The sequence below is a fragment of the Bison bison genome, unplaced genomic scaffold (genome assembly GCF_000754665.1).
Source record: "Bison bison bison isolate TAMUID 2011002044 unplaced genomic scaffold, Bison_UMD1.0 scf7180017864525, whole genome shotgun sequence".
Taxonomy (NCBI): domain Eukaryota; kingdom Metazoa; phylum Chordata; class Mammalia; order Artiodactyla; family Bovidae; genus Bison; species Bison bison.
In genome coordinates, this window is record NW_011495076.1 from 2,198,289 (window position 1) to 2,224,538 (window position 26,250).

The window sequence follows — 26,250 nt, forward strand, 5'->3', positions numbered from 1 at the left end:
GTTTTTCCAACACCATATATTGAAGAGACTGTCGTTTCCTCATTGTAGTCTTGCTTCTTGTCATAAATTAATTGATTATGTATGTATGGGTTTATTTCTGGGTTCTCTATTCTGTTCCACTAGTCTGTTTTTATGCCAATACCATATTGTTTTAATTATTATCACTCCATAGTATAGTTTGAAATCAGGGAGTGTGATGCCTTTAGCTTTGTTCTTCTTTCTCAAGACTGCTATAGCTATCTAGGATCTTGTGGTTCTGTACAAATTTTAGAATTGTTCACTTTTGTGAAAAATATTTGGAATTTTGATAGAGACCGACTGAAGATTGCTTTGAGTAGTATGGACATTTTAACAGCATTAATTCTTCTAACTCGTGAGCATGGAATATCTTTTCATTTATTTGTGTCTTCAATTTCTTTCATCATTATCTTCTAGTTCTCAGTGCACAGGCCTTTCAGGTCCTCAGCTAAACTGATTGCTAATACAAACTTTAAATGTTGTAGATCTATATTTGATCTGGAAATATGTCCAGACTACATTCTGCTTTTTAAAAAGGTTTATAAAATAAAACAGTATGATGTTTCTATTTTAAAAATATGCTTAGAAAAGTATTTAGAAGGAAACTACAAAAATGTTAGTAATAGTTATCTCTGGGTGGTGGGTTATAAGCAGTTTTGCTGTTAAAAAATCAGATGATAGAAGAGTACAGTGAGTAGGTTTTCAGTTTTATTAATTATAAAACAAGGCTGCTACTATTTCAGGCAGGGAAATTAAGTGTACAAAACAGTGGGCAATTTGTTATGAACCAGTGAGCAGTTTTTAGAGTTAAATAAACATGACAGCGTAACACACTGAGTCCAAAACAGTCAGTCAAGATTCATAAATGTGACATTATAAATGGACAGCCAAGGTGCTGATGCACATGTTCTGTTTGGTCTTCTCATTGTTTCCTCAAGAGCTTAATGGGCAAATAATCACCTGCATTAGGATTTCTTGAAAAGCTAGGTTCCCAGAATGCTGTTAAGTTGGCAGAGTCCTAAACACTACCCCAAACCTAGTGATTCAAAAACTCAGGAAACAGTGATCAGAATTTAGCCATTTTAAAGACAGAGTACTAACCTACATGGTGGGAAACACACGTGACTAGCTAAATATAAGCTGTGCTGGAGTCTAAAAATGATGTGGAGAGATTATATTTTGTTGGTGAATTCTTCAAGATCACTAAATTACTGCTCTTGCACAAGTAAGGCAAGGCTGTATTAAATAAAATTTTACTTAAAAGACAGATGTAAAGTCTTCATTAGTAAAAGATTACAACTATAAGATTAGGTTAAATCACATCCATTGTTAAGCCAAATAACCTACTTATTGAACTTTCACTTAAACTGCTTTGTAAATCACAAAGTGCTTTTTCCAAATACAGATTTATTTTCCAGCACCCGGTACTGGCATTCATTCAGATGTTTCAGTGTGTCAGACTCACAAATGCCTATAAATATATTTGCTGAATGAACATACAGCATTCATTTATAAGTATGAATGAATTTATAAATAACTGCTAACATATCACTTAACTCTTTACATACATGAACTCTTAATCCACACAGAAATCCTATACAATAAATACTATTATCTGCAGATCATGAGCAAACTGAAGCAAAGAAGAGAAGAGACTTGCCCAAGCTAGTCAGTGGACAGGGCTAGGATTCAAAGCAAGGTAGGCTGACTCCTGAATCTGTACATCCACTAAGCTGTACTGCCCTCCTGATTTAAAACTAAACATTATTTAAGGATTTTACCTCTCTTCATCTTAATACTCATTTTTAGCAAAATAAACACTATTTCAAATTTTTCTAATCTGTTTTATATACTTCTAAGAGCTAAATGCCTTTGCTCCAAAGTCTGTTGATTTTCTCAACAGACTAGTTTAAAGAAATTATTAATCTGTTTCCAAGATACCCATGGTCTTATTCTGAAAACATGCAACTTCATATACTTTATTACAGAGTATATATTCACTGTGTACGTACTTAATGCTAGTGAACTGTGCACTTTAAAAATGCTTTAAAAGGTTTATTTTATGTATATTTTACCTTAATTTAATAAATCAAGAGTTAAATATATATATATATTAATATATTCACTGTAAGTATGAGAAAAAGGTAAAAATATTATTATACAGACATAACTATTTTCAACATATCATTATATATTCTTCAAGGTTTATTATATCCATTCTCACTTTCCATCACTACCAACATATTTGGTAAAATATTAGTAACAGCACTCTGTATAAACTGAGAGGAACTGAACTGTTTTATTCTGCAAAAAAGACAGAAAAGGAATCACTGTCATAAGACAAACTATTTTAAGCCACTATTCTACCATGTAAATCGTGACAATACTTTCTTACAAACAACAAAGTTCCGGTTTGTAATAATCATTTTCTGAAAACAAAAATAGTTTCATGAGATGCTTTATAAAAGTCTACAATCAGCCTCACTAAACACTTAATTTTAGAAGAAAAACTCAAGAATATGAGACAAATGAGTCTTTTTAATATTTTTCTATATACTCAGCTTTGTTTTTCTACATTAAGAATTGAATTAAGTTTATAAAGTTCTAAGTAAAAAGTAGCCATATGTCATTACATCCTCTTTGGCATAACAGTTAGTGGCTACTCCTTGGTTACATCACTTACTACCATTTTGGGGGGGTCCTAGCCATTTGCTTATTTCCAGCCTCAGCATCATAGATCTGGAGCACCGTCACACACACCACAGCACAATATGCAACGCAAAACAACTATCAGTAACTATTATTCCTGTTTCCTTTACTTCAAAAGTACTCCAGTTTCAGACATGACCCAGATCTAAACTGTATTCCCCAAGATCCTCCTCTCTGAGCTGTCCACAGCTGCTGTGGCTGTTGGCTGCATTCCCCCTGGAACTGCCTAACCCAAGAGGCCTATTGTAATTGCTAAATATAAGGCAGCCATAGCAAGCTTCTTGAGTAAACTCCTCTTAAGAAAGTCTCTGGATAACATGCAATGGTTAGCATATCTTCATAATACATCACCAGAATACTTATCACAATACTCTGTCTTGGTAGTTACCAAGCCTGGCTGATCATAAACATCAGTAGAACTTTTAAAAAACAGATTACTGGGCTCTATACTCTTCCAAGAACACCTTATTCACCCATTTGTTCTTCAGAAGACTAGTTTGAGTAGATCTATAGTGAGACTGGGGCTTCCCTGATGGCTTAGTGGTAAAGAATCCGCCTGCCGATGCCCAAGATGTAGGACACGCGAGTTCAATCCCTGGGTAAGGAAGATACCCTGGAGGAGGAAACGGCAGCCTACTTCGGTATTCTTGCCTGTAAAATCCCATGGACAGAAGAGCCTGGCAGGGTATAGTCCTTAGGGTCACAAAGTTGGACACGACTGAGCACTTGAGCATGACATAGTAAGATTGAGTAAAAACAAAAATTTTAGTTACCTAGATCCTTGCTATTCAAACTACGGTCAAAGCATCAGAAGCATCAGCATCACAGCAGAGCTCACTGGAAATACATAATCTCAGGCCCTGTTAGACCAACTGAATCAGAACCCGCATCTTAACAACATCTCCAGGTGATTAGCACAAACATTAAAGACTGAAAGGTACTGCCCCCGACAATTTTAATGTACAACCAGCTTTCGAAAGCACTGCTCCAGGGAATTGAGTCGCAGTCCAGTGCTCTCACTGCAGAGGGCACAGGTTCAGTCCCTGGTCAGGGAACTACAATCCCACAAACCACACAGAACAGCCCCCCCAAAACTGCTACACCTAACCCTCTAATTCACAAAACATATAATCAGGTATATGAATAAATTTCAAATGTACTTTGATTAGTGAAGGGGGCTACCATGAAAGTCTGGAGTCACAGATTTTTAAGAGGACCAAAGCTATCACAGTTCCACTCACCCTTGCATTACATATGGGACCTGATGGCTCTGTGCTGGGTCAGTCTGTGCTTGTGGAAGGGTACGTTGCCTCAATCCTTCTGAGGAAGAACTGGTAGCTAAAGTCAAGGTTTCTTGACTGGATGATGGAGTTGATGATCCTGACTGATCTGAACTCTACAAACAAAAATGTAATTATTTTTTTTCAAGGAGATTTAACTCATTGTAATCACAATATTATAGACACATTACTAAAAATGCATCTGTGAAATCCCTCCGCAAAGAGTGAATTCTAGAAATTTACTGATTTGACTTGCATGCCCAGCATAATAGGTATATTTATTTATTTATATATATAGGTATAAATAATTTAATTCTCATGAGACTAAAGAGTTTAGAAAATCAAAATCCATTAATTATACAATAATAGTCCATTTCTCAACTATAAAAGGCTGAGTAGTAATTATATACCAAAAATAGCATACAAAATTTGTGAAAATTAATGCATGCAAAGCTCTTTTCATGATGCTTAACACATAGGAAGTGTTCAATATGGTACTAATAACTGTATCACTTAAACAGTTACTATGTACCAGCTACTGTATAACATGCCATTAGTCATATACTGGTTTAAAACACTGAAGAGCGTGCTAGAATTTGGTGTTATCTCTGACATTAACAAGGAACATAACCTTACAATTCACTTAACCCCTAAGTCACAGCTTTCCTATAAGAAATGAGATTGAACTAGATTTTCAAGATTCCTTTCAGTCCTAAAATCCTATTAAAGATACTACCAACAAATACTGTTCTTTTTTTTTTTAACAAGATAAACAAGATACCAAACAGAATTTTAAAATTCTAATGCATTAATGGTGTCAGTAACTTACAGATTCAACAGCTTCAATCAATATAACCCCTTGAAGATCACCTCAATTTGTTGCTGTTTGAAAATAGTTTGTCAAGTGTTTTATGTAAATTTAAAACACAATTACAGTTTATATAAATTACCTACTTTAAAAAACTGGATACAAGATAATTTCGACATCCTTCCAAGTGTGTTAAAATCACATTACTGGTACTGCCTTCCTATTTACAGCATGTCTTTTTACATGTCTACCTTCCTTAGTCCTGCTATGTGAGACCTTTGAAAAATTAACAAAAGCTTTAAAATGTTATTCCATACCAAACAGACACCAAATATCTTACTAGGGAGGCTGATTATTAGGCACACAACCTGGAAAGGCTTCTTTTTTGGCGAGATTTCGTATTAAATGGATCATCAAAATATGGTATTCACTAAAAAAAATTAATAGAAGAAAGGCCTAGGCATTTGGCAGCACACCCTAATTTCTCTAGAACTAATTATTTCTGACCTTATTAGACAACTTTCACGAACAGATTTTTAAGACATTATCAAGTCCCACTGAAATTTATCAGCCATAAAAAAATTAAGAGGAATTCAATTTCATTCTCCTTTGATACTTCTTAGGTTTTTTTATAACACACCTCTGAAAAACTGAATATATATTATAAAGAAATGAAATCATGGCCGAGGAACTACTAGATAAGGGAAAAGAAAGTTCTCTGTCAACAGAAACTGGAGCAACACAACTGTTCAAAGACTATAAAGAGAATTCTATGCCAGTACAGGGTTTTGTCCCTTCTTATGCAAGGTGGGAAACATACAAAGACCCTTAGGTTTATGGACAAAACAACTTTCAGTTTAGTGAAAGCTGAATTCCCACGGCTAGTACTAGAAAATACTTACCATTGAGGCTATGCTAATTAAAGAGAGCAACTACAAGATCTGGTTTCTTAAAGATGCAGTTAACAACCAGTCTCTCGTTATCACCCCTGCCATTCATCCCCTCCTCAAACTTTTGGCTGGATTCCTGACAAGAAGGCAAGTACACTTAGCAGCACAAAAGTCCCCGCCCCGGGGAGCTTACACGGCTCCCCACTCGACCAGTCCTTTTCCTTCACCTCCCAAAGTGTCCCACAAAGCTTCCATGGGAAACCAAGAATGATTTAACATAAAAGAATTTGGACTGTGTAAAAAAGGTCTAAGTTGAAAAGTTCAACTAGATTTTTAAATTTCCAAAACAATTTTAGGCAGATGGAAAACTAAAGAGGGAAAAATGAATACTCAAGTCTGAAAGAACTGGGTACATCAAGTAATTATTCCTCCCATAGTCGGAATATACACTCAAATCCAGTCATTTTAAAAAACAATTATTGAACAAGCAATCTTCTTCAAGAAGATTTAGCAAACTTAAAGTTTAAATACTTTAATCTACCTTGATTAAATATAATATATAAAATACCTTAAACATTTTTGAAATATTGGCTGTAGAGTTTATATTATATAACCATATCATAATTCTGTCTTTTCAGTATTTCAGTAATTAAATACTGAAAATTGGCTCTATTACTGACCTGCCATAATGAGTTATAATTTGACCTGCAAATTATAACTCATGGGGAACAGGCTTCAAGGGATTACACTGTGTATTGGATCTCTACAAATGAAGTTTAAATGACTAACTTAAGCTGTTCACAACCCAGTCTCACCACCCATGAGATCCAGTTGTTCTGTTTTCCACTTAGTTTTTAGAGGCAAGAAGGGATAATCAGAAAACTTCAGCATTTACTCTGCCCAAAACAACTCACAGAATTGCTGTTGGATGCCAGTGCTTCATGACTTTCTCTATTGGTGCTGGATTTTGGAGAACTGGGAGGAGTCCGGGAAGTACAGACTAGATGAACCATATGATACTCATCTTGCTAAAATTAAAGAAAATTACATTTAAAGGGTAGTACTGGAAAGTACACAGCTCAAAAATGTCAGTGGCTAAGCAGAAATACTCAAAACTTAAGTGTCTTCCTACCACAGCCCTTTTGTTAGTAACACACTGCTGTCACCCGCACATAAACTGGGACCCTTCTGAATTCAGTGCTTCCTCCACGCTTAGAGAATGGTCTCAATACTCAGGAATTACTACATGAAAAACGTATTATACCAAGGAGTTCTGAAGCAAACACTGCTGTAAAGTTGTGTCAACGCAACCTAGTATTTCAGTATAAAAGTACTACACACAGTAATATCAGCACTGTGACAGTCACACTGAAGCTTAGGCCTACAAACTTCGAATAGTAAATGTTTTCATTATTTGAAAACTTACAGTGATAAGGAAACTCAAATAGCCTCACTACAGTCTCATCTGTCTGAATTTTAGCAATAGTATTTTATTTTTTAAGTCAAAAACTGGTTTTATCTCTAACACTTATACACAGACATAGAGCATATGTTTGAACTATATTCTGTAAATATTCCAAATGTTTCTCCATAAATCTACAACTATGAGGAAGGAAAATACTCTAAATATGAAGGAAAATACTCTAAAAATAATTAATTGGCATTTTAGCTTAATGATTTCATGAGTATATCTATCATAGGCATAAAGCAAGTAAATAAGGTAGAGTAAGGAGAGGCAGAGAAGAACAAAGGATGGCGCAACAATTTTAAAAAAGAAAAAATCAGAAAATGATTTTTTTAAAGGGGGGGTGGTGCACAGCAGGAAATAATAAAAAAAAGATGCCCAGTTGTGAGAAAGAGAAACAAAGCTCTGGGAATTCATCATCTTCCATAAACAAGAACTGTGCTTAATTCTGAGGTGAATCCAAGAAAGGGCCGGAGTCAGGCTCTCCCCTAAGGAGACTCATGATGTTGTTAAAAGAACAGACTAGGGCTTCCCTGGTGGCCCAGTGGTAAACAATCTGCCTACCAATGCAGGAGACACGGGTTTGATCCCTGATCTGGGAAGATCCCACAAACAGCAACTAAGCCCATGCACCGCAACTACTGAGCCTGTGCTCTAGAGCCCAAGAGCGGCATTTACTGAAGCCCGCACACCCTAGAGCCTATGCTTGGCAACAAGACAAGTCACCGCAGTGAGAAGCCCGCACACTGCAACTAGAGAGTAGCTCCCACTCTCCACAACTGCAGAAAAGTTGGCACAGCAACGAAGACCCAGCAGCGAAAAACAAATAAATAAGTAAATATTTTTTAAAAGAACAGACTAGCACATTAGAGAGCAATTAGAGAAATACATAAATCAGTCTTTTGCACAAAACTGAGATGCATGAACTATAACTGTTTATGGGTTTAGAGGAAGAAGTTACTAGGAGTTAGAATACTAAAGGCATTCCCAGAAATAGCATTACATGAGGTACACCAAGCAAAGCAGGTAGAAAGGATGCCTGATTTACAATGTCCCCTTAGCTTGGGAATACAGAACAGTAAAACAAGCATCCAAGTGTAAGATGGTCATCCTTACAAACGTAGTTTCAAAGGTCATATTAACCACAATTACCTCATAGTATTTATTCACCTTTGGGAAATGCTTCTATAAGACATTTTATAACTAAACAGGTAAAGTTAATGACAGCATTTAACTGAAAGAAGTAAAGTGTTATACAGTCCAATGATCTGTTCGAACTGTAAACATACTGTTCAAAATGTTCTATGATAAGGGACACAACAGTCCTTTGACTGAAGCTGGGTGGTTTTTGTTTGTTGTTGTTGTTGTTTTAGTGGGGACGGGGGGAGCGGGGGGGAACGCATTGGCCATAGAGGCACATGTGGGATCTCAGTTCCCTGATCAAGGATTAGGGTTAGGGTTAGGGTTAGGGTTAGGGTCAATTGATCAGGGATAGCACAGGGTCTTAACCATTGGACCACCATGGAAATCCCAAAGCATTTTAAGTATTCTGGTTGGGAATGATTTCTGGCAGTAAAATCCTTTTTAGAAGTATGCATGTTCAGACTCTAGCTATCCTTGGGTTAAAATAATAAATCTATATTTCAAAGAGCATATAGTGAAAAAAGTTTTTAAGGATAAAACCAGGAAAGAAAATGAAGAGGTGGAACATAGCGGATTTGGGGGGTAGTAAATATTCTGTACAATATTATAAGGTGGATCCTTGTCATTATACATTTATTAAAGCCTACAGAAAGTACAACACCAAGAGTGAACCCTAATGTAAACTAGGGTTTGGGGTGATGATGTCAATACAGGCTTCAACTCTAACTACTATAGCACTGTAATGTAGACTTATGTGGAATGCTGTTAGTGGGAGTAGCTGTGTATATGTGGAGGTAGGAGTTATATAGGTAATCTTTATACCTTCTTCCCAATTTTGTTATGAACCTAAAACTACCCTAAAAAATAAAGTCTATTAAGAAAAGAAAGAGGGGAGGATATATGCTACAAAAGCCAGTATTTTTGAGATAGAGGGAGAAGTAGGGAGAGAGAGACAGGGAGAGATGTTATTAAACCACTTTGGCAACCTGAAACTACATGATTAAAATGAAAATGACAGCAGGAAGTCACACTAGCAAAGCTACAAAGTCAACTATCTAAACAGAAGGAATACACTAGTGTAAAGTTTTTTAAAATTTCCCACAGGTGATCATAAACATACACAAGAGCATAAAGAGATTAGGGATATCCAGAAAACACTGAGTTACATAAAAAATCTAAAGTGAAACCTAACAGCTACATATTCAATTCTGCTACATTTACAAGCAAAAAGAATCTCAAATGCAGAAAAATTCTAAAAGTATAAATTCTATAAATAAACATGAGCTAAAAGCTGCCATTAAAGTAACTAATATTCTATCAAAAAATTATATTAAAATATATTTAACTCTAAGTACCAGGATTCAAAGTTTGCTAATGGACCAAGTGGGCTTCCTTCTGTAATATTTGAGGTCCCAAAATTAAACTCCTAACCCAAGTTAACTTGTATTAAAATGTCATGTAGTTTCATCAAAAACAGATTTAAGAGAGGGGACTGTTACCAGTCTACTTGAGCACTCTACTCCTGCATTAATGATAAGTCAATATGGCTTTCTTCCACAAGATAACAAATCCCTGAACACAAATGTGTAATGCTATTTCAGATTTAGCTATCAGATGGATATATAAAACTTTTGACTAATCAGAATCACCTATTATGCTACCCAAAAGGGTTGATTTTAAGTGTCTAAGAACTAAATTGGTTGGATATCAAAAGAAAGTTCAGAACATATTTCCTCGGCACTCTGAGTAACTGGTATTGAATAGTGGTGGAAAAGCTTACTTTTCTGAGAATGTCTTTCAGCTGCAGATGATCGGGAAGCAGTCTGCCCGAATACACCAATCTCTGATCCTTCGTCAACTAAGAAATGGGATAAAGAAAAAAATTCAACTTTTTCTAATTATACAAATTGAAAGTTGGGAGTAAGATGCCTTACTACGGGTAAAGTAAAATTCCGTTAGGCACAAATACACAGAAAACTGACATAATTTAAGAATTTGGTTTTTCCAAATTCCATTTAAGACATTAAAAGTTCAGCAAATGGTAACATATCTACTGTAGATATAATAAAATACAGATAATTACCAAATTATCTTTAAAACAAGGGGAAAGTAAGTAAATTGGAAGTTGGTCTTTCAGCCATAATGCAATGCATGTGTGACTGTCATTAAAAACCTTCAAGACTATTAATGAGAAGGTGGCTGGCTTTCTATTAACAGTCAACAATGGGATAAAATTCCAAGGTCACCAGTGTTATTCTGCATTATTTTGTCAGTATTTTTAATCAAAAGTATACATAAAATTTATTTTCTTCTTTAGTAACATCATGCAGGGCAATTTATCAGTTTTAAATTCAAAGCCATTTGGATATAGTTTACAGTTTTAGATAACTATTCTAGTTTTTATTATTCTTGCCATTCTCATGAATACATTTGTACATTTTTCAAAAACACAAGACTAAGAAAAACAAACTCAAGGGCATGGAGATCCAAGTGCCATCTCCATATACAACCCAAAATATAAAATAAATTCTGGTTATCTCTGCCTTATTTTGTACTTCTAATAAATCTGCTAAGTGCTCACACTACAAGCATTAGGTATTTAAAATAAAATCATTTATGTACAGTTCCCATAAGACCTCCTATTTCATAATGGAGAAACAGGCAAGCGTTCCTTGAATTCTATTAAAACAAATATTGGCTATATTGACAATTACTAAACATGCCAAATCCAAACAATAACTGTAACAATTTTCAAACAGTCTATATATGCAACATGGCTAATAAAAAAGAGTCTTACATTAAAATTAACCACAGTAAGAGCCATTTTGTAGTTAAGACCTGTGGTTCAAGGGTCCTTAGGTACCAAAGGTATAGTTGTCCTTCCAAGATACTTAGCTTTTAGGCAGAATTTAATTTCCCCAGAAGTATTTTTGAGTGCACCATTCCGAAAATGCACATATACAAATTCTTATATATAAACAACCAAATACAACACAGGATTTTTTTGAGAAACTACATATCACAAGTCTTGAAACTTTAATCAATACATATGAACAGTGAGTGGGGCACAATAGTAAATTATGTAAGTTAAACGCTAAGCGATAAAGACTGATTTAAGCCCTGGAGAAATGAATTAGATGATGCTTTGTAAGTTTCTACAATATACTTATTACTTCAGCTGCAACCTAAAGAAGTTCCTTTGATAAATACTATAGCCATAATAAACTATCAGTTCAAACATTTCATAGATACTCCTATGTCATATCACTTGATACAAAAAATATCAGTCTTTTCTTATGATTTTACTTTACTATTAAAATTCTCAAACACACACAAAGTGGAGAGAATAAAATGAAGCCCCTTACCATCTTTGGAATTCCCAAATATCTAGCTCCAACAATTATCAACATTTTGCTATTCTTGTTTCATTTACCCACCCCCATTTCATTTTTGGCAAGGAAAAGAGTTTTAAAGCAAACATCCCATATCATTTCTTCTCACGTTTTAAAAAATAGCATGTTATCTGTAGCAATTATTTTTGTAGCTAACCACAATATTACCACCTTCAATAAAATTAACATTAATTTCTTATTAAGTAATATTCAGTACAGCTCAATTTTCCCCACTTGCTCAAAAATGTCTTTTTAGGGATGTGTGCTGTGCTGTGCTGAGTCACTCAGTCATGTCTGACTCTGTGACCCCATGGACTGCAGCCCCTATCAGGCTCCTCTCTCCATGGGGCTTCTCCAGGCAAGAATACTGGAGTGGGTTGCCATGCCCTTCTCCAGGGGCTCACCCCAACCCAGGGATCGAACCCAGGTCTTCTGCATTGCAGGCAGATTCTTTACCATCTGATGGTTTGTCTAAATCAGAATCAAACAAGGTCCACACATGGAATTGGGTTGTTATGTCTCTTTTAATCTTTTAACAGCTTCTACTTCTTTCAAAATTTTCCCTGGGTACATGTTGCAGTCTGGATGTAACTGACTGTGTCCTGGTATCCTATAGTTTGTCCTGTAGTCTTCTGTAAATGCAGTTAGATCTGGAGGGTTGATTAACTTCAGGTTCTTTTTTGTTTGACAAGAGAACTTCCTGTTGTATCACATCATTATTAGCACATGTAGACTGGGTGACCTACTTTTAGTCATGTTAAGATCGATCAGTGTGTTTAAATATTGTCAGCCTGATTCATCCCTATGAAGTCTCCATCAAACATTCACCTTTTAATAACTTAGATCAAACTGCCTAGATCCATTATTTCATTAGGGCTAGAAAATAATTTTGACCTCTGTAGTATGTAAGAGCTTCCTTGCTTTCGGGCACATAAGGTTCACCTTCCACATTTCTTTTGCCAGGCCTGGAGAGAGCCACAGTTCCAGGGGCTTTATTCCTTTTAATAGGAAATGGCATCTAAAGACAAAATCTGGGGCCTAAGGCTCCTTATGGTCACTTGCTATTATTTCTAAGATTCTTCAAGAGAGATACAAAATATGTATTTTTGCAAAGGAGAAACTTAAACCCAGAGTGAATATTCATTTTTCTGATTTTAATTGAATGTTATATGGTTTTTTATTTTATTTATACATCTGTCACCCTGAAAATCTTTTGTACTAATGATATTAACAAAATTATGCCATTAGCAAAAGTACTTATGTGCTTTATCCTACTATGTATAATCGCAATAATTCTGGATGAGGTTTAAGATTTCTTGTCACTTTTTCAGTCCTTAGATCTATCCTACTAGAGATATGTAGTCAAAATAGTGTTTCAAAATTACTTGTAATTTTGTTAACATCCTGACATTGTTAAACTGTTTAGGAATTTTTTTTCTATTTAATTTTTAAAATTATATATAACATACACAGAAACAAAGGAAAAATTATACAACAAGGTACAAAGAGGTTTAGCTTCTGTCCCCTACCCTCTTCCTCTGTAATTCTGAAATACCCTTCCATGGTTTTTCAACAACATAACAAATGTGGATATAAGCACACTTGTGTTTCCCTTCTTTTTTCACATAAAAGGTAGAACACGATACTCACTCTTTAGTACTTTGTTTTCTCACCTATTTTACCCTGGCAATTACTCCTTAGCAGTATAAAGATGTCTTCCCCACTCTTTTTAAATGCTCCATTACATAGAAAGACTAAAATTTACAACATGGATATTTGAATGTTTCTAGGTTTTTGTTATATACTCAAAACATCCTTCTTTCATACTATTCATTTCTCTATATCCCCCACCATATCCTGCAACATAGAGCTCCCTGGTGACCTTGATAAAAGCAATCTTGGTGGAACAGTAGGGTAAAAACTTAACTGGGATGTATTTAAGAGAAAAGGAGAGGAGTACAGTTACAAATAGTGAATATTCACAATTTATAAGGAGTTGTGCACTAAAGACAGAAAGGGAATGAAAGTAATAGCTGGAAGGGAAGTGGAGTCAAAAGAGGATCTTGTTTGTTTTACTGTTTTGTGTTTTTGTTTTTTTAAGGAAAGAGAAATAACATGTTTGTATGCCAATAGAAATAATCCATCCTCAGGAAAGTGATGATGCAGGAGAGAAAAACAGAAAATTTCCAGAACAATGTTCTTGAGTAACTCATAAGGGGTAAAATCTTGTGTGAAGGAGTTGAACTTAGAGAAGAATATGGCAGAGAGAGGCGAAGAAGTGTTAAGAAACTTGTACACAATCCCACTACCACCATTCTTTGCCTCAGTTTTCTTATTTAAAAAATGAAGGCAATAATAGTACCCATTTCACAAGGTTGAATTTTCACAACAATAAAAATGCACACAAACCTCTAACAACAGAGCAGAACACTCAGAAAATGTTCAATGAGCATTTGATACTAATCTCTAACAACTGCTTCTCTGACATCATGCAGTTTCATGAGGATTAATGAGATTTTGTGACAGTATTGATAAGCTGTATGACCAATGGCAGACTACCTTTGTTCATTATGTATAAGAACATGATTAGGATACTGCTAAATAGGTTTGGTTAAAGTTGCAATAACTATCAATTTAATGAATAAAAAAGCAAGCCCTATTCCATGTTTGAAGAGCTTTCAAGAATCAGTTTAAAATGCCATTTATAAATAACAAAAAGAAAACTTTTAATTCATTTCACCTTCTCTACATAGAAAAATATTTGAAATTAGTTTAAAAAAAAAAGTCAAGAAGTCCATGTGCAAAGCATAAATTACTTACCTTCAGATTTTTAGTGAAAGGATGTATTGAGTGGATGGGATGAAAGAAGTATTTATCAACTACTTCAAAATGTAAGAAAACTATGTATTAGCTGCTTTCTACATAGGTAATCTCCACTTTACTATTAAACTGTAGCAGTAATGGAATTAATCATGTACTTTATCAGAAGTATCATTTTTAAACAAGATGGGACATAAAAGTATGCTAGAATATTTGGACTACTGACATGTATATATATAAATTAAGTACAGTGGCAATCCAACTTAGTTTACTCTCATAACTGTTTAGTAGATAGGTTTAAAAACAATTTTTTCACAGAAACAATTCAGACCACTATCAGTCAGCAACCTCACAGACTCCAGAAGCCCATGCTTGAAAAACTTAGCCATATAAATTAAAGACATTAAGGAAGATCACTTAGTTTAGAATATAGGTACTAAAATCTCATGAGAGTCAGCTATAAAGCAATCATTCAGTTATCTATAATGATAATTCTTATGTGAAAATTAAAAACTCCAAATTAAAGATTTTGAGAACTCCTAGTCCTAAAACTATGAGTCCTAGTTTCAGAAATACATACAAATACTCATCAAACTTTCAAACCTAACAGCACACAATCTATTTAACCCAAAATACAGCTGACTGAAATAGTACTACTAAAAGCCCAGAGACTGATAATCCCTTACTGCCAAGTCCTATTTTTTTAAAGCCTATACCCACGGGCTTCCCTGGTGGCTCAGACGGTAAAAACATCTGCCTGCAATGCTGGAGACCCAGGTTCGATCCCTGGGTCAGGAAGATTCCCTGGAGAAGGAAATGGCAACCCACTCCAGTACTCTTGCCTGGAAAATTCCATGGATGGAGGAGCTTGGCAGGCTACAGTCCATGGGGCCACAGAGTCCGACACAACTGAGCAACTTCACTTTCTTTCTTTCATACCCACTGAACAGAAAAGCTGGGTAATGGCCAAGCAAGTCCCTCAGCAGGATGAGGGATAGCATGGCCAAAAGTGCCTAGCAAACGGTTCTGACATTTGCGAGGAGAAAAGACCATGGCTGTCACCATCTGCACCCCTGGAAGAGCAATCAAAGTTTACAAAATCCATTAACAGGCATTTGTACATTTCATTCATATCACTGGTCACTGTCCCTCCAGAGTCCTTTGCTAAATTTTTCATCCAATTTTAAAAGTGAAGAAAGCTTCTTCAGCTGAGATGCAAATTTGCTTCTCTATCAAAGGCCTCTCTCCCTCTCAGACCCAGACCCATATACCCACCCATTTATTAGACATCTAACACCTTCAGATATCTTTTTGAGTTTTTTTTGTTGTTGTTGTTTGTTTTTTGCCTTTGGCCACACCAGGCAGCACATGGGATCTTAGTTCTAGGACCAGGGATCAAACTCATGTCCCCTGCAGTAGATATGCAGAATCTTAACCACTGGACCACAAGTGAAGTCCCCACCTTCAGATATCTTAGTAAGCAACTCAAAGTCAAAACATCTACAACAGTTCTCAGTTCCCAAATCTCCAGATCTTTCCCCTTACTTGTTCCCTATTTCTTAAACAACTTGCCACCAGCTGTTTAAGCCAAAACTCTGGGCGTTATCCTCAATTTTTCTCTCACCTTGTCTAACATATCTAACCATCAGCAAATCTCACGGACTCTATCTCCAGAAGCCCCTCTCAGTCCATTTCTTTCCATTTCCATTGTCATTATTCTAATCTAAACTGTTACCTCTTGCCTGAACTTCTGTAATATTAATAAACAGCATCTTTAATTGGTCTTCACACACTCTGGTCTACAGTCAGTAAACAGAGTGATCTTTTAAAAATGTGAATCACTCCTGTCTCTCTCTAGTAGATCCCTACCAGTCTGGATTTAATTCTAATTCCTTACCATAACCAGGTGGTCCCAGCAGATCTGCTTTCCATCTCTTTCCCACATCCTCTGATTTTCTTCTTTCCTCCTCTCTCATTAGCCAAATGGGCAATCACTTAGATCTCCAAACATGCTAAGCTCGTCACCAACTCAGACACCATTCCTGTAGTATTCTCTCCCAGCTCTTGCACACCTAACTTTTTCTTAATCATCTTTTGGGTCTTAACTTTAAAATGACCTTCTCAGAGAGGCCTTACCTGATTTACAAACTTAAAGAAGAGTATTCTCTTTTACACACCCAGTTTGTTTTCTTCATAACACAAATCATAATCTGTAATTATGTGCACGAGTTTATTTCCCTAAGTGGGATATGACTGTCAAAAACAAAAGAGGGTCCATGTCTGTCTAGCTCATCCCTCTGCTCCCATAGCCTAGCCATGTGTCCTGCAGAGGAGATGCTAAATGCCACTCTATTAAATGAAGTGTTATGAGTCCAAAAGCATTTACATAGATTTAGAAGACATAACTTATTTGAAATTCATGGTATCAGTTATTTTACATGTAATCATTAAGAAAGAAAATGAAGTATTTAGTTAGTATTTAGTCTATGAATCACAATACTAGCTTAAAATACTTGCTGGTGCTAAATTCATCTGGTTCATTTCTGCAAATGGTACTGATATTACCATGTTATTATCAAGGAACAATCGTGTGTTGGTATCTTAGTATTAACTTTTCTCTAAATAAATAGTCTATTTCAAATAAACTTTTATCTTTCCACAGCAAGGGAGCATCAATTTTCAAAAAAGCAGAACATAACAAAATTACATTGTACCCCACCCAAAAAATACATGAAGCAAAAACAGGTATGGATGAAAATGTGAAGAAAGTAGAACCCTTTTACATTACTAGTGGGAATATAAAATGGCACAGCCTCTTAAAAAGCTTGGCAGTTCCTCAGAAAGCTACCATATGACTCAGTACACATCCAATCCATCCCTAGGTATATACCAAAGAGAAGAGAAAACACATATCCACACAAAAGCCTGTAAGAGAATATGCACAGAGGAAAAAAGCAGAAACAACTCAAATGCCTACCAACTGATGAATGGACAAACAAAATGTGACATCTATTAATACATACTGCTGCTGCTGCTGCTAAGTCGCTCAGTTGTGTCCGACTCTGTGCGACCCCAGAGACGGCAGCCCACCAGGCTCCGCCGTCCCTGGGATTCTCCAGGCAAGAATACTGGAGTGGGTTGCCATTTCCTTCTCCAGTGCATGAAAGTGAAAAGTGAAAGGGAAGTCACTCAGTCGTGTCTGACTCTTAGCGACCCCATGGACTGCAACCCACCAGACTTCTCCAACCATGGGATTTTCCAGGCAAGAGGACTGGAGTAGGGTGCCATTGCCTTCTCTGATTAATACATACAATGGAATATTATTTGGTCATAAAAAGTAAGGAAGAGCTCATACATGTTATAACATGAATGAATCATGTAAACATGCTAAATGTAAGAGTAAGACATAAAAGATCATATGTATTACAGTTCCATTTATGTGAAATTTTCAGAATAGGTGAATACATAGAGACAAAAAGTAGATTAGTGGTTACCAAGGACTGAGGAAACAGAGAACGAGGAGTGATGGCTAGTGAGTATGGGGTGATGAAAATGTTCTGGACATTAGAACACCAGACAGTGGTGATGATTGTACAACTTTGTGAAGTATTAAAAACCACTGACTTGTACGTGTTAAAGGGTAAATTTTATAGTATCTGAATTATATCTCAATTTTTAAAACTGTTGCTTTAAATGGAATATTCAAATGCCTTCAGATAATCAGAAGGAAAAGGAAAAAGAATTATTTAATTTTACTGCAGTTGATAATAGATTAAAAGTTTTCAGATGCATAAATTAAATAAGACTTGACATTTTCTCCACTAAAAAAAATACTGAAAAAATTCAGTTTAAATATCAGTAATTTAATTTAAATATCTGGAAAATCAGTGCTTAGACACGGTAACAAACCACACAACCATCAAATGAATTTTCAATTGGTTTGGATTATAAGCTACAGTATTAGGAAAAGAACGGATTTTGAGATCTCAATTCAAACTCAGTTTAACTTGTAAAAGTGACACAGTTTTATTTATCCAGACATACTAATAACAGTATTTTTTACTTTGATTAAAAATTCATTTCTGTATTAGTTAGGGTAAGTAACACTAACTGCTATAACAAACCTCAAGATCTCAGTAGCTTAGCACAATAGAAGTTTCATTTTTCTCTCAATTAAAACAACATTACATGGTGTCCTTTAAATATAAGAATTCAGAAGACTCAGGATTGGTAAATTTAAAATAAAGTACTAATGAAATTGTCAATTAAAAATTTCTTCTGTTAAGATACTGTCTACACAGAGTAACATATAAATACACTTGACTATTTCCATTAACAGCACCACCATTCTTCCTTCTGTTCACACCCTACATCAATAGTCAGCAAATCCTATCAGGTATACTATTAATAGTGCTTCCCAGGTGGCTCTAGTGCTAAAGAACCCACCTGTCAATGCAGGTTAGACATAAGAGACACAGGTTCTATCCCCAGGTCGGGTAGATTCCCTGGAGGAGGGCACAGCAACCCATTCCAGTATTCTTGCCTGGAGAATTCCACGGACAGAGGAGCCTGGCAGGCTGAAGTCCTTAGGGTCACACAGAGTTGGACACGACTGAAGTGACTTAGTACAACATACTATTAATACTCTCACCATCTCCACTGCTCCACCCTAGATGAAGCCTGGTGATATATGGCAGAGCAGAGGCAGCTAAATTACCAAGCTGGAAACATCCTGTTGGCACTCTGAGTAGCCCAGAGACAGAACTATACCACTCCAAATAAACAGCTGCTTAATCAGCTGGCCCCAAAACTTAGCTACCTATTAACAGAGATTGCTAAAAACCAAGGTGAGGAAAGTTCATCTGCTAGTATAATATACAAAAATAAATCCTAAACTGGGAAAAGATGTTTTCTTTCTAAAAGGTTTACATATATTTTATCTGAAGTGTCTGACTTTTTAATGTTTAACTAGATAGCAAAATGAAATACTACGTATCCCTAATGCATTTAAAATATTCATAAGAGTCTAACATGAGTTTACTAAGAGAACAACACTTTTTTATTTCTGGCAAGTCATGTTGCTTGCTTGCTCATCAGTCATTAGTTCATGTCTGACTCTTTGCAACCCTATGGCCTGTAGCCCGCCAGGCTTCTCTATCCATGAGATTTTCCAGACAAGAATAATGGAGTGCGTTGCCATTTCCTTCTCCAGGGGATCTTCCCAATCCAGGGATCAAACCTGTGTCTCCTGCATTCGCAGGCAGATTCTTTACCACTGAGCCACTTGGGAAGCCCAGAAAGTCATGTAGTTGGTATCAAAAGATTAGATTTTTTATGTGAAGGATTCAATGGGTCTCTCATGATTATGTTTGGCTTAAAAAAATCATGTCCTTAGTATATCCAACTTCAACATAATCAAACAGCTTAGCAAATGCAACAGTCAACTTACGTGTTGGTTCAAAGAACTACAGTCCAATTTCTTTGAAAACAGTTAACTATTAACATTTCCGTACTTACATATAATTCAGCTGCAAATGTCAAACAGCCTTAAAGAGCTAGTTCCCAGGAAGTGCACAAAATATCATTTTCTATGGGAAATGAATTCTGTGAATTTGTACTGAAATGTATCTCCCTCTTATTTCCACTAGATCCACCCAATCTAACGCTTCAGGAAATTTAGAGAGACTGTAAATGGAAGCACAGCTTAATCAAACTGCCTCTACCTCTTATCCTCTTACAACGACAGTAAACAAAAAAAGCTCACAGAGCTTAAACAATAATTTCCTCTAGAACTCCAAAGGGACATTCGGTGTTTAGCTGTTTCTACTCAAAGGCCAAATTAGGTATACATACAACAGAGATGCCAGAATGTATGACTGCTGTGGGTCACACAAACAAGCAGGAACGTGAAAAGACAGGCAAAGCTATGTACTGTGAAGTCTTAAGATATTATGTTCCTATACCTTCTTTATAATTTATCAAAATAACAAAAATAACCACAGTCTAAACTGATACATTAGAACAGTATTAAAACTATGTTACCCATTCACCTGTAGTCTTTAGATGATAAACCATCTGAACACACACGTCTTTTTACAGTTTACTTACTTCTTTTTAATTTGCAAGTATATAACTGATAGAGCCAAGCCCTAAAGGCCTTTCTTCATGTTATTATATATAACCACATATGTTTAAGACCTGAGGCTTGCAATCAGACCAGACCAACCTAAATACAAATTCTGATCCTACTTAAAGTTGTATGACCTTGGGCAAAAAAAAAAATAACCAAGTCTCAGCTTCCTCATCTGTAACAGAGAGCTGATAATAAAACTTACAGCATAACTTATGAGGAATAAATGTGATAAATATATAAAACGCTTAGTAGAATGACTGGTATACACAACAACCACTTAGTAAATGTCAGTTTAAAATCAGAGCACCAAATATGACAGTTAAGTAAAACATTCAAGACCAGCAAATCTGTATTTATTATGTATGGCAATTCCATGGCAGTCCAGTGGTTAGGACTCCATGCTGTCACTGCTGAGGGCCAGTTTCAATTCCTGATCAAAGAACTAAAATCCCACAACCAACATACCACTGCAACCCACCCCACCCCCAAACACACACACACCAAAAAATTATTATGTAAAGGAATAAAGTTCTAGAAAAATTCTATTTTTAAAAGCACTGATGCATGATTAAACAAAACATCACCTTCACAGTACTGTTATTTTCCAAGAAAGACATTAGAAAAAGGCTACAAGAGGAGCATAATAAAACAAACTTTAGTCATCATTCATTCAAAACTTTTAACTTTCCATCAACCTTTGATAAAAATCTTATAAAACAAAAATTAGGGTGGATTATAGCCCCTTTAAATCAATAGTTTTGAGGTGATTAAGCAAGCAGATTTTTAAAATGACCTGTCTAGTTATGATAAGTGAAGTAAGTCAGAAAGAGAAAGATAAATACTATATGATATCACTTATATGTGTAATTTAAAAATATAGCAAACTAGTGAATATAACAAATATAATTAGTGAATATAACAAAAAAGAAACATACTCACAGACAGAACAAACTAGTGGTTACTAGTGAAGAGAGGGAAGGGGGAAGGTAATAAAAGGGTAGGGGACTAAGAAATACAAACTATAATGTATAAAATTTAAGTTATAAGGATATATTGTACAACACAGGAAATATAGCCAATGTTTTACAAGTTTTTGTTTTTGTTTTTTTATAAAAAATGACCTTCCTAAGTAAGGTAATAGGGAATTACAAAAATAAGGGAGATATAAACCTCAAATTATATTATAAAAGCTACTCCCACTGACAATGAAAGTAAGACTTCTATCTGAACTGTAGGCAATTATGCAATGTTACATTCTCAGAATAGAATCTATACAACTAGTTCTATTCCTATTTCTTTAATTCTAAAAGAATCAGAGCAAAGGCACAATTTGAAAAGGCAGCAAGAGTGGGGAGATCTCTCCAGAACTGAGAGACATGTTCAACAGGCACTCTGAGTTCAAGACAGAAAAATGGGAAACAAAAAGATACACGTCCCTTCAAAATTGATTTCAGGGTAAGTCATGTTCATCTTAGTTTGTGTATAAGAGCAAACAGTAAGAAACAAGATAATGAAAAAGGTGCCTAATTGGATTTAGAGATTCTTACTTTTTATTTCCCATTTTTAAAGTTTTGTCTAGGACAGTCCATTCTACTGAATAACTTTAAGTTCAACCATTTTGATATTTACATACCTGGTCTAAACTAGATCAAAGTCTGAAACTGCTCAAGTAAAAGAAGTCCTCTTGATAGGTTATCTTCACCCACTAGTAGCAATTACCTAAATTTCAGAGTAATTATCTCACACTACAGGCCAACTTTAAGAACTGAAAACCTAAAATCATTAAGTGATGACAAATGTCATATTAGAATATGATTCACAATTATATACACTATCAACATGAACTGCTGCACTAACCAGGTCTTAAACCATGTTCTAAACCAAGTATCAACACCAAAGTTAGATAAATCTCCACCAGAGCTCAATTTCAGATCTGAGGTTTTTTGTAATGACTGTTTAAACTTCTGCATAATCTTTTAACACAGTACTATACTACCAGGTACTAGATAATATAAAGCATTCAAAATCATCAGGGCAACAACACCTCTGAAAGAACAGTTAAAAAAAGAAACTATCATCTTACCTCCCTAAAACTGTTCTCAATCCTTTAAGAAAAATGTTTCTGTGAATCTTTTCTAAAACAGCTTCACATTCCCTTATCTCAGCTCGAGTGAACTGTTCCCTTCCTGTGTTCCTACAGCACTCAGTACCTCCTTCTTGTATGACACTAGCCACATGATATTCTATGTCTGTATCCCCCACTAGACCTGAGCTACTTAAGAGCAAAGGACTCGTATCGCCTTTTTGCTTACTATATACATAGGCCTTCATATGCCAGATCAATAAATCCTGATTAAATAAATCAATGAAGCCCAAGCACATGTGCTTTGGAAGGAGGAGTATATTTGTTGTGGGTTGGGTTTATTGAGGGAAGGAGAGGTTGAATTAAATGAAGTCAGTATCTGACCACAAAACTAAAATCCTAAGATTTTACACACTGTTGCAAAGTTTAGCCAGAATTCCATTAATAGCATGTAGAGATCCTAAAAGAACAACTTTAAATCTCCATTCTTCTTCCAACAGCTCTCATTTATTTTCCTAGAAGCCACTGCTCACAGGGACCAAGGCCTCTACCTTACCTGACCCACCAGATCCAGTAAGAGCAGTAATGACGAGAGCTACAAACTTTCTACTTCTTGCTATGAAACAGTTGCTTCTACCAGGCACTAAACTCTTCTCTGCTTCAAAGTCCACCCACCTCCACCAGGCAGAGATGCAAAGAATTAGGCATGAGAAATGATCTGTTAAACACCAACTAGCACCTGAGACACTTTAAAACAGAATCAATGTTAAGTAGTCATTGTGGGTGGTCATAAGAACCTAACCTTCCTTTATATTATATCATTAATATAATATTGTTTATATTGTTAAATTTCTCTGTTCTAAATAACAACTTTACAAGTAAACTTTAAGAACTCCAATTCCTATGCTGAGGACTAACTATGGCTTTGGAGTATCATTAAACAGTTGGTCTGTTCAACAACTGTGATACTTCAAATCAGTTCTAGATGATAAAAAAGTTAGAATGTTAAGTATGTCAAATCTAATAACCTTACAAAGTTTTCAGTGAAGTTCTATGAAAATAAACACATGTACACCATCCCCACTCTCATTAACCTAGAAATAAACTTCAGATATTTTCACTTGGAGAAAACCTGCTGGAGGACAAAAAAAGGTTTGCCTCAGGGCTAGGTAATTAACAGGCTGCATATTATTTGGTACAGCTTCCAAAACTGCCTCCAGCATGTCCTAGAAGCAAGCGGGTTAGGAGAGAGGGGTGTAGAGAAATTTGCAGCTTATCTATCCTCCAGCAGCTGACTGATCCAGATGGGCACTGACAGCCCTCCACTGGAGATTAGTGCTAAGAGGGCAGAACTCCTGGCAAAAACAGGCTTATCTCAGGTGCAGGTTAAGACAAATGTGTTTTACACTCCTCTCTTATACACTTCCTTAAAAAGAAAAAGTTTCAGAAAAGTGATAACTCTTGTTCTATCACAGTACAAACCAAGTCCCTTTTGGTTTACTCATATAAAGATCCTCACATAAGTATATATTTGAGCATATATCTTAGGTAAGTACTTAAGATATATGCTCAATAATGGCTCTTTTATGAACAGTACTATGGACATCCATGACTTTCAATTCCAACTACCCTAAAAAGCTATTTTCTACTTCATCATATGCAATAGGAAATCTTTCGCAAAACAGAAATTTTTAAAAAGAAATTGTTACCCCTGTGTAAATCTTTGCTTTCAAGACAAGATGTGAATGAATTAGAGTTCCAACAATTTTGTTTCAAGTACTTAAATACATTAGGGTTTTTATTTTTCCTTCTAAGAATATTTGTATGAAAAAATACTGACAAACATAGCTAATGCCAACTAACAGTTGTTTTTCTACATCTCCTGTTTTTGCAATAACTGCCCTATTTCTATAGTTGTTCTAGAAACCTAAACGCCTAACTAAACTTAATACTGTAACACTGAAACAGTACTAATTCATTAATATCTTAATATAGATCAAGTGTCTTCCTTACTTGTGTGCATAAAACAAGTGTTAAGTAAAACCTGGAAAGCACAGTTGCCTTCCAACACATCCTTACTGCTGGCTTAAATTTGCCAGATGCCAAAAATATTTGCCACCCTAAAAATCCAAGCCTCTTCATTAATTAAAAAAAAAAAAAAGTTTAGTAATGGCTGAAAACTACTTATTCAGGAATGAAATTTTTACACAGTGGAGAACAAGAAAGCCTCACTTTCACACACTGTACATGACATACTTCTCTAAATTATTCCAAGACTTAATTATCAACTATGTTGATAACTTTCAAATGTAACTTTGGGAACAGATGGAGGTGCACTGTTTTATTTATTATGTTTGCAATATCCAGATATGATTCAGAATGGAAAACACTGCCACACTGATTTACAAATGGCTATATGAACGGAATACAATGATGTACCAAATGGTGGCGGGGTGGAAGGACTGTTCTCTTCTAAATTAAGAAAATTTCTGTGTCCTCTACAAGAGAAAAATGAGAGAGGGAGGGGCAGGAGAAAGTCAAACTAAAAACTCTTTGCTTCTTAAAACATATATACTAGTGTGGAAACTATAACTTTTATAGAGGTCACATGCTTATTTCCAAGAAAAAACTCGCTCTTCAGCAGAAAGCAAATTTCTGGGCCAGGTGTTTAAAGTAAAAAGGAATTTTATTCTAATAAGTAATAAAAGCTTTAATATGGGTTGTAGCGCTTATCTTTTTTCTTAAAGGATGCATCTGTCATTCGCACATTAGGTTGATGACTTTGAGTACAAGGAAAACAGTCCTACTGTATGCCTGCCAATTCTCACGTCCCTTGATATTTCTGTATACTCTTTACTAATTAACTGAACCTCATCAGGAAGACATTAATGATGGTTCAGACACTCAAGAGAGACACATAACCTCGGGATGCAAAATACCTCACAGTCAAAAAGAGACCTATTTGACTCAAAAGGGGAGGGGATAAGCAGGGAGTAAGGGAGTACAGGACACGAAAAGCTGTTGGCCAGAGCAGTTGTGCCCAGCTTTTAGACACTTACTGGTTTGCTAGGGTACACGTTAGACAGATGCGTTTTTAGTTTCCCCACGGTCCAATTCAAGAAGCAGCTAATAGTCTGGTCACTGTATTTCTGATTCGGTGCTTTAATGATGAGGGTCACAGGAATCTCCATCCCATTTTGGTCCATGGTGCCCCCAAAGTCTTACAGAGTCAAGAGGAGCAGCAGTTAAGCCCAAATGAGCCGAGATGGTTACTGCCGGCGCAGCTGGGATGGAGCGGAAGCGAGTGTGTTCTTAATATTCCTTGTCCAAGTCAGTCATCGGGCGATACAAAGGCCATTGCAGGTACCGAAGATGATGGGCAGCGGCGGCGGCGAGGTCTGGGGGCCCGGCCGTGGGTGCAGTTTTCCCCGCCAGGTCCGGGCTCTGCCGGGCTCCGCCGGGCTCCGGACTACAGAAGGAGGCCCGGGTGAGAGAGAAAGCGGTGAGAA

The 26,250-nt window shown here is 35.9% G+C and overlaps 1 protein-coding gene across 3 annotated transcripts in view; it reads right to left on the reverse strand.

The window, feature by feature from the left end:
* Window positions 1–26,250, reverse strand: part of HERPUD2 (HERPUD family member 2) — a 77,217-nt gene that overhangs the window by 9,368 nt on the left and 41,599 nt on the right. Inside the window, exons 1-4 of one of the 3 annotated variants that reach the window (XM_010831145.1) lie at window positions 25,801–26,244; window positions 10,094–10,171; window positions 6,620–6,733; window positions 3,969–4,123 (exon numbers count right to left, since the gene is read on the reverse strand). In XM_010831145.1, the coding sequence (XP_010829447.1) occupies window positions 3,969–4,123; window positions 6,620–6,733; window positions 10,094–10,171; window positions 25,801–25,947 (494 nt within the window). In that variant the 5' untranslated portion in view covers window positions 25,948–26,244. Of the gene's footprint in view, window positions 1–3,968; window positions 4,124–6,619; window positions 6,734–10,093; window positions 10,172–25,800; window positions 26,245–26,250 lie in introns of those variants that run through there. The other 2 variants (XM_010831147.1, XM_010831146.1) reach the window with 2 other exon arrangements.